Source organism: Telopea speciosissima, chromosome 8 (assembly GCF_018873765.1).
Source record: "Telopea speciosissima isolate NSW1024214 ecotype Mountain lineage chromosome 8, Tspe_v1, whole genome shotgun sequence".
Taxonomy (NCBI): Eukaryota; Viridiplantae; Streptophyta; class Magnoliopsida; order Proteales; family Proteaceae; genus Telopea; species Telopea speciosissima.
The window spans coordinates 2,239,129-2,254,951 of record NC_057923.1 but is presented as its reverse complement, the minus strand read 5'-3'; the positions used below and the strand labels follow the sequence as shown (position 1 = coordinate 2,254,951).

The 15,823-nt window shown below is 39.5% G+C and overlaps 1 protein-coding gene across 1 annotated transcript in view; it reads right to left on the bottom strand.

The window, feature by feature from the left end:
- LOC122671480 (ADP-ribosylation factor GTPase-activating protein AGD3-like) overlaps positions 1-15,823 on the bottom strand; it is an 85,987-nt gene that overhangs the window by 60,784 nt on the left and 9,380 nt on the right. The window contains exons 2-4 of the mRNA XM_043868720.1: positions 15,383-15,459; positions 2,064-2,164; positions 965-1,035 (exon numbers count right to left, since the gene is read on the bottom strand). Of these exons, the coding sequence (XP_043724655.1) occupies positions 965-1,035; positions 2,064-2,164; positions 15,383-15,459 (249 nt within the window). The remainder of the gene's footprint in view (positions 1-964; positions 1,036-2,063; positions 2,165-15,382; positions 15,460-15,823) is intronic.

Genomic DNA, 15,823 nt, shown 5'->3' with positions numbered 1-15,823 from the left:
TGTTTTGTCCTACATCAGATGGGAGGGTGTAGAGCTGACTGTAGGGCAAAGATCCATGTGGCTGATCCCATTTAGTTAGAATAAATGCTGAGTTGTGTCGATATTACTGTTATGTTCTTTTCTTCCTACTTTTATTAATATTTTGTCGTTGCAGGGTTCCATGTAGCCGACCCCATTTAGTTGGGATAAGGCTGGGTTGTTGTTGTGAAGTGAGGGTGTATCGGAGGGGGTTGGGATTTGAGATGATGCAGGGGATGGAAAGAGTATCGGGAAAGGGGGAGAAAAAAAAGAAAGGGGAAAGGGAAATAGAGATCTTACATTAGCAAGGGAAGGGAGAGGGGGATGGAGGGATTCTTCGGCTCTGATACCAAATTGGTGAGGGCTGGTTAGACAAGAGAGAGAAACCTAAGATGAAGACTCAGAGTTGCATGGGAGAAAGAGAATCACATAACACACCACACTCAAAGTGAACAAACCCAATCAAATTTTCTATTTTCAAATCTGTTTCTTTCGTTGGGTACATGCAATTATAAAGGAGAAATAAAGACTCATAATCAGACTCTACAACTGAAACTAACTTGCAATTAAACTCTATCTCCTATTCCTAGTATCCAACTCAAACAAAACATGAGCAAAAGATACAAAGACTAACTAAACAACTACCAGCCCTTGTTAGACCAAAAACTCAGGTTGGGCCGGTTCCATCTGGGTTTGGGCATCCAAACCCGGTCATACTTGTCCAACCAGTCAAGTGCTACCGCATCAAGATCTCAATAACTGGTTGTGCTTTTTATTTTTATTTAACTTTTCAAATAAGTATTGTGGAAGTTTGATACAGTAAAAAAACATGATTATTTTTCTGTATATGTCAGTCAACAAATATTATACACTGCTGAAGCATGATGTATTTCTTGCAAAATAATGAACTTTAGCTTTTGTGGCAATAGAAGGAGGATATCTTTACCTGTGATCGAAGAACTTCCTTGTATGTCCCAATCTCCCTCAATGCAATTGTAAATTTAGTCATAACTGGGCCTAGAAACAACCAAACCCCCCAAAAAGAATGTATAAAAAAGTATCAATATCGAAAGCAGACTAAGAAATATATCAATCATCTTTGGGCTTAGCAACCAACTTACAGTAGCACACCTTTCCAATCCAAGAAACATCTTATGCAGCATAAATTTAGAGAAACAATAATCAGAAAATATTTGAATGCATGCAATTCTAGCACCATGTAAACAACTAATCCATCCTTAACAGCTGGGCTTCTTTCCACTCCACCCTTCCCAGTTAGTTTGTCCATTGTACTATTAATGAATTTTTACAAGTAGACCATATCACCAATTGTATTTACTACCACATTTCAAAATCTTTGAAAAAAAAGGAAGAGGAATCTTTAAAAATAAGATGAGTGGGATGTCAATACTAGAACACTAGTGGGTTTTCAAAGCTTCAACTGTGATGTCAATACTGGAACATTAGCGGGATTTTAAAGCTTCAACTGCTCTTCCTTAAAATTTGGGTTTTTTCAAGGAGGACGACCATTGTAGGATGGGAGGCAGTACATCAAACCTATCCAAAGTCCACAGTCATAACAGTTTCAACATTAATTGCCAAATTTTATCATGATTTTATTATTTGATATTACATCTAGATGGAAGCCTTTATAATAGGCATTAGCACCCTGCATCAAACAAAAGGAAACAGCCAGCATCATATATATAATTGGATCATGAATCTAAAAAGGACACTGGAGGATGATGATGAAATGCCCTTCAAGGTGGTAAACTGGGGATCCAAGTTCTGGTAGACATTAAATCACAAGTGGTAAAAAGCCTATTTATTCACTCAGGTCCACCCATCAATGAAAGCACCAAATCTAACATCCATGACCAGGAATGGCTTAGAAAGGAATATGAAACTTCCCCAACTATCCAAATGTATTTGATGTTAATGATAGAAAGCAGCCCTAGAAATATAGACAAAACTGTGCAACCCCGTAACAACTTGCCTTTAAGATAAATTATTTCGAAACAAAGTATTATCAGCACAAAAGATACCTCCAAAAGCAACACTAATAGGATCATTATGCCCTCCTCCAAATGTTTCAAGGGCACTTGCAAAAGCTATGTCACCATCGTATCCTTCCCCAAGCCCTTCTCTGTAAAACAAGGAAACATTCATGTGACATCCTTCAAAACAACAGGGTCTAATATAAGTAAATGACTTCTTTCACTAGGGTTACTAAATTAAGTGAGACAATCTAGAAATATTCCCAGCTCCCAAAATCCATCCATGCTCATACTGGCACAAATCAACATGCTATTGATGCTACTACCATTCAATTAACAGTTGAAAGGTACTTCTTATTTGCTCTTGTCCTTATTCAGCAAGTTATTAGGCAAAGATTTCGGCCAAGATTGAATTTTCAGTACTAAGATGCATGGCACGCAGAAGGGGCAACTGTAATATTGTGAACACGCAAAAGAAAATTCAAAAAATAAAAATTTGCATTACAACAGAGTGAAGAAAAAGAAATCCATCAGAACAAAGATTAAAGGCTGTTAGAAGAATTGTGGGTTAGAAAGAGAGAATGAGAGAATGAGAGAATGGAATAATAATGTTATATTTCATTCATAGGTAAGCCCCTCTATTTATAATAGAGGGGAAAGTTACAAAGGACTGAACTAAGCGATGTGGGACTAAACCCACATAGCCAACTGTAGACATAATTACCCCTAACTAGCTGACTCTATAAGAGCAGTTCCTTAAACCTAATAACATAGGAATAAAACTACCCCAAAAGGACCAGAATACCCCCACGGTATTCTGGATTACATATTCCAATACTCCCCCTCAAGCTGGATTATACAAATAAGAGAAGGAAAATCCAGCTTGAACTAAATAAAAAAAGAACTCCATAATAATGCTAACACTCCCCCTCAAGTTGGAGCATACAAGGTACTAATGCCCAACTTGAACAAAATGGGAAGAAACTAAGTTGCAACAGAATCCAGCTTGACATATGAATGCAAATCCCACATAAACCTTCAAGAATTTGAAATAATTGATCTCCAAAACCTAGGCAGCCTTGATCAGCAAACTTTCACCAATCTTCAACTGCTATCCAGTGATGAATCTCTGACTGATAATCTTGAAGATAAGCAACTAGGGCAGCAAGCAGCGGAAACAAATAAATCAGGCAGCAGAAATGATCAACCCAACTGTAGAACCTCATATAGGCAGGCAATAACCAAACATCTTCAATACTCTTCATCTCCCCCTTACAGTAAACTCAACCCAATACTGAAGGATACCCAATAGCAATGGTGGAGAAGACTGATCTTCTATATTTTGCACCAAACATCCTGCAAGTTCTGCTTTCTGCAATGGCTGCAGGTGTAGTGTACATAATCCCCCCCTCACGTGTAGTAGTACACGTGGACTAATAATGGAGATGATGTAAGAAATAGTGCAAAAGTATAATATTCCAGAATTTTTCAAAAAGTGCTAAGGGTAATGGAAAAGGAAGAAATGGCTATGTAGAGAATACCATAAACTTCCAAAATGATTATGGGTATATGCCAAAGGTATTGTATGGGAGGTGGTGAAGTGAAAAAAAGTTGTGGGATAAAGAACCATGGACAAAAACAATGCAACACAGTAATCATCAACCTTCTTTAATCTTTCAAACTAATTCCAAAAAACACCAATCTCCAATGATCAGAACTGAATTATAAAAAACAGGGCTGATTGTTAGAAGGAGCAGACACCATTCTTCAAAACTTGATTGAGCTTCACACATGGAAGAACCAGTGTGCAAAATTCCATACTATAAACTCCCATATGCTAAATAAAACTAATGAAGATATCCGGGCAGAATTGATGTAATAAGCTTCAACAAAAAACTTGGATCAGATCTGAATTAGTGACCAATGCTAGGATCAAGCTCCCAAAGCAAGCTGGATATAAACCAGTAGAAAAGCTTCACACAACTAAATAGGTTCATAGTTGCAACCAATAACCATGGAACACACTGTTGTAATCTCAAATAAGCTGATCTCCAGGGTAGTAGATACGAGTCTTCAATAATGAATGAAATTCGATCTCCAATGGTTGGATACTCAGTCTCAATAATAGGGCAGCAGTAGTCCTCATAAAGGTAGCAATAGCATGTCAACCAGTCATGCTTACAGAAGGCAATCAATAGAACCAGCAAATATAAGATAAATAACCCGACAGATCCATAGGTATTTGAAGCAGCCAGCCACATAGGAACCGGAAAAAAAATAGGTTGATAGTTGATGAAATCGAGCCATAAGAGTGAACCTGAATTTTTTCAAATTAAATCCATGAATGATGCTGAAACTTGGGTTGAGAACTCCTCTAGTATGTATGAGACTCCCCTCAAAAAATTAGCTTGATAGGACAGCCCTAACCTTAAAATCGATTTTTGTCAGGGATTTGGAAAACCCTGAAATTGAGATCGATTAGGGGAAGGGGACTTCAAAAATCTATTGATGCTTGTCAAAGTGTGATGATTTCTTGGCATAGATGCTGTCCACAACTACTGGAATGGATCTCCAATACGAACACCCAATCTCTTGTAGGATTTGAGACTTGATCTTCAAGTGGGAAAAACACCAAAAAGTGTAGCAAAAATAGGGCAGCAGCTATCTTAGGTAAAACACTTTTTAAGCCATGAATAATTGAAATAGATTGCCTCTCTTGATGGTAGAAACACCTCCAAAAACTCCAAAAGCAGCAGGTAACCCTAACCCAAAAAATCGATTAATGTCAGGGTTTTCCAAAACCCTGAAAAATAGAGATCGATTGGGGAGGGGTCTTCTAGAAAACTTGAATAGGTGCAAGATTGAGGTCGAGTGGTCCTAGTAATGGAAGTAATCAACTATCCAAAAATCAGCAAAAGCTTAAACCTGTAACCCTAATTTCGATTGGAGTCAGGGTATTGTCAGGGTTTTTAGCAGGTAACCAAATTAACAAATTAAGAAAGTTTTTGCTGTAGAAAAAATCCAGCCATCAAAAAGGGTCCAAACTTAGGTCAAGTAGGGTTTGTAGTAGCAGGGAATCACCCCCAAAAAATCAGCTGCATCTGAAAAGGGAAACCCTAAAATCGATTGGAGTCAGGGTTTTGAAAACCTTGACAAGTTGAGATCGATTAGGGTAGGGGCTGGAAAGGTTAATGAATGATGGAGAAATAGAAAACAAGGGAAGGAGGTCATTTAAATAGAGTAGGAAGGTGTAAAAGAGAGCAAAGGGAGCTCCAATGGTGGAAGGCCAGCCTTCAATAGTGATAGGAAGTTGATCTCCAAAAAATTCTGGAAAGCTCCAATTCGCAAAGATGGCTCTAGCAGATTTTTAATTAAACAAAGAGATTGAATGGAGGGGGCAGCAACTAAATCATTGGTTAAGATTTTTACCTCATTAGTGCTGCTCCCTTATAAGAATGAGAAGAAGAAAACCAGAAGAAGGAGAAGCCGAGAAAGAGAGAAGGGAGAAGTTGATTGAAGAGAAGAAGGTGGGTTTTTCCTTTCTTTCTAACCTAGATCAGACCTGCTCTGATACCTTGTCAGAAGAATTGTGGGTTAAAAAGAGAGAATGAGAGAATGGAATAAAAATGTTATATTTCATTGATAGGTAAGTCCCTCTATTTATAATAGAGGGGAAAGTTACAAAGGACTGAACTAGGCGATGTGGGACTAAACTCACATAACCAACTGTAGACATAATTACCCCTAACTAGCTAACTCTATAAGAGCAGCCACTTAAACCTAATAACATAGGAATAAAACTACCCCAAAAGGACCAAAATACCCCCACGATATTCTGGATTACATATTCCAACAAAGGCATAATTAGGAGAATGAAGACCTGAACAATCATTATGAAAGGGATCCAGGTAAGTATTTACAGATTTACAAAGTATATTCTGTAATCTGTATTATCTGCCTCTATCCATCAACCGTTCCCTTCCCTCTGTATTTATCTGCTTCTACTTCCCCCTCCCCATCTTTTAATTGGGAATGCGTCCTCAAGTATGCAAATCCCTCGCTGAAAACAAAGAAAGAAAGGCTTTAGAGGTTACTGAGCTAGACTCCCACCCCCTCACTGAGAGTCTCATAACAGAATTCAAGATTAACAATTACAAAGAAGACACCCTAGATATGGCCTTCAGGGACACGACATCCTTCAGGCAAAATAGTGGCAACCTCCAAAGAAATAACTGCAAGATTCTAAGAATTGGTATCAGATTCCCTGAACTGTATAGGGATCAGCTCAAGCCAATCCAATATTATTCTTTGTATCCAATTCTCGACATTTATCTTTCTCTATAGACAAATAAATCTTTTCAGTACAAAGAATCAAGAGCTGCTCTCTCTCTTGCCCCTGCCCCCATGCAAGACAGGTATCACAAAAAACCTTACGCCTGCAGGTTATAGGCCCAAGCAGCCAAGAAAAGATAATGCTCTGCCCCGTTAGGAAAAAGGTCATCCTCCAGTCAAATGGTGGCACCTTCCAAGAAATTAGAGCTGTAACCAGACTAGAATTAAAGAAACCAGGAACTATAACTAGAGAAAAAGGAAAGAAAGGAGGAATAGTGAGATTGAGAAGATGGAGGAAGGGCTGGCGATAGAAGATGTAGTCAATCTATCGCCACAGCCACAATACTTATATTGATTAGAATAGGTAACATAATGTAACTGAAACTCTTAGTCAGCTAAGCCTTAAGCCTAAACATAATAGGAAACTAAATCAGAACTACAATAGGGAAGAAGGAACATTCTATCGCCTAAACTATTAAGACAACAACATAGCCCCATGATATGGAGGTCCATGGACACTACTGGACCTCCTACCGAGAACACACTTTCTAACAAGAGCAATCTTTCAAGTATGGAGGAAGGGCTGGCGATAGAAGATGTAGTCAATCTATCACCACAGCCACAATACTTATATTGATAAGAATAGGTTACATAAAGAAACTGAAACTCTTAGTCATCTAAGCCTAAACATAATAGGAAACTAAATCAGACCTACAATAGGAAAGAAGGAACATTCTATCACCTAAACTACTAAGACAACACTATAACCCCACGATATGGAGGTCTGTGGACACCCCTTGTCACACCCGCAACCCACCCCCTGGGAGGATTCGGCCAGTGACCCGAATACCCGAAGTATTCGAAGACCTCCAGGATCCAGATGCAGTATATACACGTCACAAGCACAACACCATATCAAGATAAAAAGTATTTCATTGATCAGAGTGCGCGGAAAGTACAATTCACAAGTTTATATACATATTATTTACATTCAGATCCCCTCTTTCCCGGACAGCCTGAATTTACATTGTTTCATCCATTGGGCCAGAAACAAACTATACTAAAATATTTACAGTGGAAATACATCTGAAAAAAAGAGCCGAGTTTCAACACAAGAAAAGACCACGTCATCAGTCCCTGTTCTGCAAGTAATCCCCTCCACTATCATCGTATCCACCTGCAAGATCATCTAAAAGAAAATATTCCACAGGGGTGAGCTCCACCGAGCCCAGCAAGTAAAGGATAGACCACAAACAAGTACCTTCAAACACAAAGCAAAATCCTATATGCATGGATTCAATTTTAATCTTAATTCCACCTAATAGAATGCCTAAGTCTCTAAGTCGGTACTACGACAACAACTCGGGAAACATACTTGGGTCCATCACCCCGACACCAAGTTGTGACCTCAATTGTTGCAAGGAGCCTACACCGGTCGTTAGTATTTTATTTATTTTCTTTTTTTACCTTTCCGTGGGTAGGCCCCGATAATCATAGCCTGGACCCCATTCCGGTGTACCACACTCCTCAGTGACAGAGAACTATGATCACCCAACACCTGAACCCCTGCTAATAAGGGTTATAGCATCAGGAAATGACATTCCTAGCCATATTCAAACTAAATGGCATAGTATGAGGTGTACAGTGTTCCTGCATCCCATACTACGGCTTACAATACCACTCATTTCCAAGCCGACTACAACATCTATTCTAACACAATATTCACATTTCAAACCATTCCACACCACTTCAATATCAATCCACAGTTTTGTATCCATAAGCCATAAACAATCAACCAATAGGTCATTTCCAAATAAAGACAGCATTCATTCATGCGTATGATCCCTAACAAACAATCTAAATGAAATAAACATTCCCAAAATAAATCAAGTCTATCCCCACTTACCTTGTTATGGTTGAGTTTGCGAAGCCAAATTGGTTCTCGAGTCGATTGTCGGTAGGTTCGATGACCCAAGAGTTATGTCCCATTATTTATCAATCACACATGTGTTAGGTGGTGTCCTAATGTTATTGGAGTCTTAGGATAGGTTAGGGTTAAGTTAAAATAGGTTTGGAGTCAAGAAACCACCGGACAGCAACATTGGTCTGTGTCACTGGTCGACTAGGGACTTCCACTAGAGATATACAGCAAACGAATTTAAAAGAAAAACAAGGTTTTAGAAGGGAGTTTTGGGTTGGTTTTCACCCATTCACACCAAGAATAATTTCTTCACATAGGATTGAATTCTTAGGGTCAATATGGGTTAGGGAAAATGGGTAATTAGAGAATCGGAGATGGGAAAGGGGTGCATATAATGGGTTTTAGTTTTCAATTTACAAACACAGCCATACATGATAGAAATTTGTTTTCAATTGGTAAAATCTGATCCATAAGCCATGAATTGGTTAAGTATTAACTTAGAAACAAAATTAGATGAAGCTATTGAGTTTGGATTTTTAATATACACAAAGAGATTGATTTTAATTGCTGAAATTGGGTATGAAAGACAAGAATCGATCATCATTTATGTTCAAAACAGTTAGGTTAGGTTAATGGCCATGGATCGAACATGCATGAAGGGAAATTGATTTCCGGACAAAACAATATGGAATTTGACTTCACAGAGACATGGTAGATGATCAATTCATGATTCTATTCCAGAAATTATACAAATCGTAAGTCTGAAACAGATTTGAAAAGGAAATTAACTAGGATTTAGAGGTTATCTTACCATTTGGAAACAATAGGATAAATTCTAACTTGTAGCTTAACAATAATAGAAGATTTGGGAATTTTATAATGCAATCAGCAGGGTTTGCTATGGGATTTATGATCAAGGAAGAGAGAGATGAGATGAGAACCTACCTCAAAACGAATTTGGGAAATCCAAAGTTCTTCCTCCTATTCTTCTCTTCTTCTTCTTCTTTTCTTCTTTCTTCTCTGCTTCTATCGTTTCAAGTGTAGAGAAATGAATAGTTGGGATTTAATTTGTTTATATAGTTAGTGGAGTTAGAGGTCTGTTTGGCAATGGGTTTATTGGACACAAAACAGATTTTTAAGCCGGAAATATGTACGTGGATCAATTTCGCGGGTCCCACATACCAATATTGTTGGGGAAACATATCCTCAAGGTAGTTGGGATGCGGCGGCGAGATTCCCGACTCGAGACACCGGGCCCCGCACTCCAGAGACAAAAATCTGCAATAACAGTAGCTCTGGTCGATGTAAGTGGTCGACCAGAGGGATCCACTAGAGTGCGGTCTTTATGTTGTCCAAGTGTCGGAACACCTCGAGCTTTGGTGGTTTCGCATATTAACACATTCCCAACAACGTTTTCATGCCCCAAATACCCAAAACATTGTTTAAGGTCGCTTACCAAGAATTGTACATTTGTTTGTGAATTTTGCAATTGCACAGGGGAGGTACGCGTCGTTTTGCCGGCAAGTGGAAAATTATAAATGGGGTTCTTTCTTCTTACTCGAATACTTGGTTAATATCCCATAACGCACAAGTGGCTTATGGTTTTGGGTTCCGGACTTACAATTGGATTCGGATTAGGATTCTGATTCGGATCCGGGTTAATGGGCTTATAATCAAAGTTCAAATTAGCCCGGGTTTTTGGGCACTGGTGAAACATCCCTGGACCTCCTACCGAGAACACACTGTCTAACAAGAGCAATCTTTCAAGTACTGGTATCAAATTGGCTGATCCAATCAGGACCAGGATCAGCCAAGGCCAATATTATGCCTTGGCTCTCTAAGTGTCGCCAGCTGCCGCCAACGACTCCCGCCTCTCTCTCCCACTCGGTTTTTTCTGCCAGCACCTCCGCCGCCTCTCGCTGCTGCTGCTGGATCCTTTCTTTTCCCCTTGGTGGTGAGTTGACTCCCACCAAGGGCCTCTATCTTGTGTGCCATGTTTTAAATCCCTAATTTCTTGGGTTTTTTATGATCTTTTTGGGATCCTTTTTTGAGAGTTGCTCTTGTGATATGGTCTTTCTTCATCATCACTTATGGCAGATTCAGATATCTCCACCGCCTCTACTGGATCTGAAGGAGCAACTCAGCGTGATTTCTTTCCATTCCCTGCCAGCCCCATCAAATTAAATGGGAGCAATTATCTTATGTGGTTGAGATCCTGTTTTTTGGCTATTTACATCACCGGAACCGCTATTATGCCTGCTGCTGCTGGTTCTGCCCAAGATAAATGGATGACATCAAACTTTCTTGTGATGTCCTAGCTCATCAACTATAAGGATCCTGATATTGCTAGTGGCTATCTCCTTCTCGACACTGCTGCCAAGATTTGGAAGACGGCCAAGGACACTTACTCTCACGTTGGTACTACGGCCCAGTGTTATGAGCTCCATCAAAAGATACATGCCACAAAGCAGCAAGAATTATCCTTCTCTCAATACTAGTCTAAACTGTGAGGCATGTGGCAATAGCTAAATTTTTATGGGCTTTTTACTGCTGTTTGTGATGTTGATGCTACTGTCTTCAAGAAGTGGGAAGAAGGTCTTTGAGTATTTGATTTTCTTGCTGGCCTCAATATGGAGTATAATTAGATTCGTGCTACCATCTTGAATCATGATCCCTTCCCTACTCTTGAACAGGCCTATGCTATGGTACAATCAGAGGAAAGCCGTCGCACTGCTATGGTTCACCTTGTTACCCAGGAGCAATCTACCCTCCTCACCAGTCCACAATAGCCATCTGGTGGGGTTCCTTCTCGCCCTACAAGTGATCGGTCTATTGTAGATCACCCACCAATAAAGTGTGATTAATGTGTCAAGGAACGACACACTCGAGAAAAGTGTTGGAAGCTTCATGGGCGTCCCAATGATACCCGGGGACGTGGCCGGGGACGTTCTACCACAGTACTGGCTAATCAGACTTCATTTGAGGACAGCACCTATGATCAACCTCTTTCCCAAGAGAAATTTAACTAGCATCTTGGTCAATTGATGACTCGGCTTGACACCATTTCTGCATCAGCAATTTTTGCTGCTTTGGCTACCTCTTTGCCAGGACTTCCCACTATTTCCACTTCTTCACCTTCACCCACACCAGGTATTTTTAGTGGGAATTGTACCTCAATCATGTCCAATTCTTGGATCATTGACTCCGGTGCAACTGATCACATGACAGGTTTTTCTACCCAATTTTTAAAATATTTTCCATTGTTTGGTAATACTAAAGTATGGGTCACTGATGGTTCCCTTTTCTCTGTTTCTGGGAAGGGTACCACTTCTTCCTTAAGCCTTTCTTCTGTTTTGCATGTTCCAAAATTTACTACTAATTTATTGTCTAATAGTAGCCTCACTCGTGATTTGAACTGCAAAGTAACCTTTTTTCCAACCCGTTATCTTTTTCAAGACTTGGGAACGGGTTATACGATTGTCAGTGGTAAGGTGGTTGGTGGGCTCTACATGTTGGATGGTTCTCCTTCTCCCACATCAGCTTTGGTTTCTCAGGCTTCCCTCCTGTATCTTCGGCATCAGCCCTGGCCGAACTGCATAGGTGGCATCGTTGACTTGGCCACCCTCCTCTTCGAGTTTATCTGCTTTATTTCCCAGTTTAGTTAAGAATTGTAACCCCCACAAATTTTCTTGTGATGCTTGTATTTTTGTCACGAAAACTCGAGTTGTTTATCCCATTTCAGATAATATAAGTCTTATTCCATTTTGTTTGATGCATTCTGATGTGTAGGGCCATGCCCGTTGTGTTTCCACCTCGGGTTACCGGTGGTTTGTAACCTTTATTGATTGTTTCAGCCGCACTACATGAGTATATCTTATGCATCAAAAAAGCGATGTATTTTCATGCTTCCAATTATTTCATAAAATGGTTCAGACTCAGTTTGATGCTCGTGTAAAAATTTTCTGGACTGATAATGGGAAAGAATATATGGAGAGCTCTTTTCAGACTTACCTGTCTTCTCATGGGATAATACATCAAACTTCCTGTGTGGATACTCCTACCCAGAATGGTGTAGCTGAACGGAAGAATCGACATCTTTTGGAAGTGGCCAGATCTCTCATGTTCACCATGGTTGTTTCTCCATATTTTTGGAGTGATATTGTGCTCTTCGCAGCCTATCTCATCAAGCAGCTGCCCTCCGGTGCCTCAATGCTCGCGGCCCTCTTGACGTTCTCTTGGGGTCTTCTTCTTTTGTGGTCCCTCCTAAGGTCTTTGGTTGTGTAGTTTTTGCTCGCAATCATCATGTCCATGGGAAGTTTGATCCCAAGGAACTCCACTGCAGTTTTTTGGGCTACTCTACTACCCAGAAGGGATATAAGTGCTATCACCTACCTACAAGGAAGATGTTGTCACCATGGATGTCATTTTTTGGGAATTTGAAGCTTATTTTCCTACACATAGTCCTCTTCAAGGTGAGCCTGTTAGTGAAGTGGACTTGATTGCTCCATTCGATGTGTATGTTCCTATAGTGGAAGACCCATCCATAGAACTTGAGGATGGTATAACAGGGCAAGAACAGGATCAGCCTTTGATCCAAGGGGAACAAGAGCAACCTTTAATTTAGGGGGAGCCTGACACCTTGAAGACCTATTCTCGAGGAACTTGGAATAAAAAACCCACCACCACTGCTCCACTTCAATCGGTATTGCCTGTTCCAAGTTCTTCTCCTAGTAAGTCTGCTTCTGATCCTAGTCTTGATTTACTTAATGCAATTCGTAAGCCTAAGAGAACCTGTACTAAGCATCCTATTTCCAATGTTGTTTCCTATAATTCTCTTTCCCTTTCTTTCGATGCCTTTGTTTCCTCTTTGGCCTCTGTTTCTACTCCTACCACCTGGCAAGAGGCTTTAGCTAATTCGAAGTGGAAAGATGCAATAAATGAAGAAATTGGTGCCTTGGGAAAAATAATACTTGGGAATTGGTACCTCTTCATCCTGGAAAGAAACCTGTAGGCTGCAAATGGGTATTTGTTGTCAAACAAAAAGCTGATGGATCGGTTGAGAGATACAAGGCTAGGCTGGTTGCAAGAGGATTTAACCAAACTTATGGGATCGATTATTAGGAAACATTTGCCCTAGTAGCAAAGATGAATATTGTTAGGGTAATTATTTCTTATGCTGTCAACCTAAGATGGGATCTACAACAGCTTGGTATGAAAAATGCTTTCCTCCATGGGGAGTTAGAAGTATATATGGAGATAACTTCTGGTTTTTCTACCCCAAAGACTCATGGAAAGGTATGTCATCTAAAGAAAGCTTTATATGGCCTAAAGCAGCCCCCTAGAGCATGGTTTAGTCGTTTTCATAGAGTCATGATGTCTGTTAGGTACACACAGAGTAATGCTGATCATACCTTATTTATCAAGAAGGCAGGACAGCATATTACAGTGTTGATAGTCTATGTGGATGACATAGTAATCACTCGGAGTAATGTTGAGGAAATAAGCAAACTAAAGGCTTACTTGGGAATAGAGTTTGAAGTTAAAGACCTAGGGAAACTTAGATACTTTCTTGGGATTGAGGTTGCTCATTCAGCCCAAGGCATCTCTCTTTCGCAAAGGAAGTATACTCTTGATTTGTTGACCGACACTGGAATGTTGGGGTGTAAGCCACATGATATGCCATTGGAACCAAATACTCACCTAAAGAGTAAGGATGGAGATCCAGTTGATAAGATAAGCTATCAGAGATTGGTTGGGCGTTTAACATACTTATCCCACACTCGGCCAGATATAGCCTTTGCAGTGAGTGCAGTCAGTCAATATATGCATGATCCTTATTCTACTCATTTGGAGGCCATATATAGGATCTTGAGATATCTAAAGTCTTTTCCTCGAAAGGGTGTTCTCTTCTCTCATAATAATCTTCAAGTCGAAGCCTTTACTGATGTTGATTGGGCAGGGTGCCCAAATGACAGAAGATCCACATCAAGTTATTGCACCTTTGTTGGTGGTAACTTGGTTACTTGGAGAAGCAAGAAGCAAGCAATTGTTGCTCGATCCAGTGTTGAAGCAGAATTTCGAGCTATGGCCTATGGAATATGTCAAGTTCTCTAGCTCCAAGGACTTCTCCAAGACTTACATGTTGTATACGTCTCTACTGTTACAGACGCACACAATCCAGTTCAACATGATCGCACCAAACATGTTGAAATCAATCGTAGCTTCATCAAGGAAAAGCTCGAGCAAGGACTCATTTGTGTTTCTTTTATTCAGTCTAGTGAGCAGTTAGCTGATATTCTCACTAAGGGTATTAATAGTAAGAGTTTTTTATTTATAGTAGGCAAGTTGGGCATGTTTGATATTTATGCACCAACTTGAGGGGGAGTATGGTAATATGTGTTCAAGGGTATTTCTGTCCTTGGGGTATTATTGTCCTTGTACCTATTCTAGAATGTTCTCCCATCTATTAAAGATAAAGAGGGGCTGTGATCAATTAGACACAAGCCATTATTCACATTCTCTACATTCTCCAACCAATTTTTTGAGATCCCAATGTTCTCTTGGGAATCCCTTTGCTCTCTCTCTTGTTCTTTGGAGATTTTTTTTAAATTTGATCCTGCATGGGATTAGACCTATCCTGGTTCTAGTCTTACATTATTTTCATTTCTAGAATCCAGGGCATAGAAACTAGAATTTTCAAAATTAATGGCAAGTTCTTTCCTCCCCCTCTCCCTCCCCCTCCCCTCTCTCCCCCCACCCCCCACTTTATTTTTTCTGGAAAGGTTTTATAAGAAAAAAAATCTGTTAGGATATGCCATTTATAGAAAGTAACTTAGGAAATCACTAGGAGTAAATATCAGTGAGGTATCATGTTGACACCTGTCCACTACAAATCTTAGATGAGAACCAAAGGTTAAGTTCAAATCGTAATCAGCTAAATTTTCAACTGGCAATACTAAATGAAATCAAAAGCAATATTAGAATAAAAATTGCAATAAAAAACTGAAGATACAAATACAGGTATAAGAGACATGATTTCTGCAAGGAGGACCCAGAAAAAAACCCAAAGTTATCAATTAGGCAAGATGCATTCGAAGTGAAAATAGAAGCTTACGTGTACTTTCGACATCCTTTATAAAACTTTAGACTTCTCTCTCTTAACGATTCGGCACTTTCCTCCAAGCACTGAATCTGTTTCAACAAAGAAGAGAAATCAATAATCAATGAAGGAAAGGAAGAGTAGAGATTCCAACCATATTAGATGCATTAAAAGTGAATATGACAATGTATTAATATGTGATGAGGAGATTAAAGAGAGATGGAAAACTAATTCTACAACATGCTAAATGAAAACAATAAAAGAAATAGCGTTTTTGAAGGTTGTAATAACCTTCAAGAAACCACAAATCTTATTAGGGTGTCTAAAGGAAGCTTTAAAGAAGATGAAAATAGGTATAGTAGGTTTAGATGGTCTTCCAATAGAGGTGTGGAAGAGCTTATGAATTAGTGGAATAGTTTTGGCTAACTAAGTTATCTAATAAGATTATGAGCACAA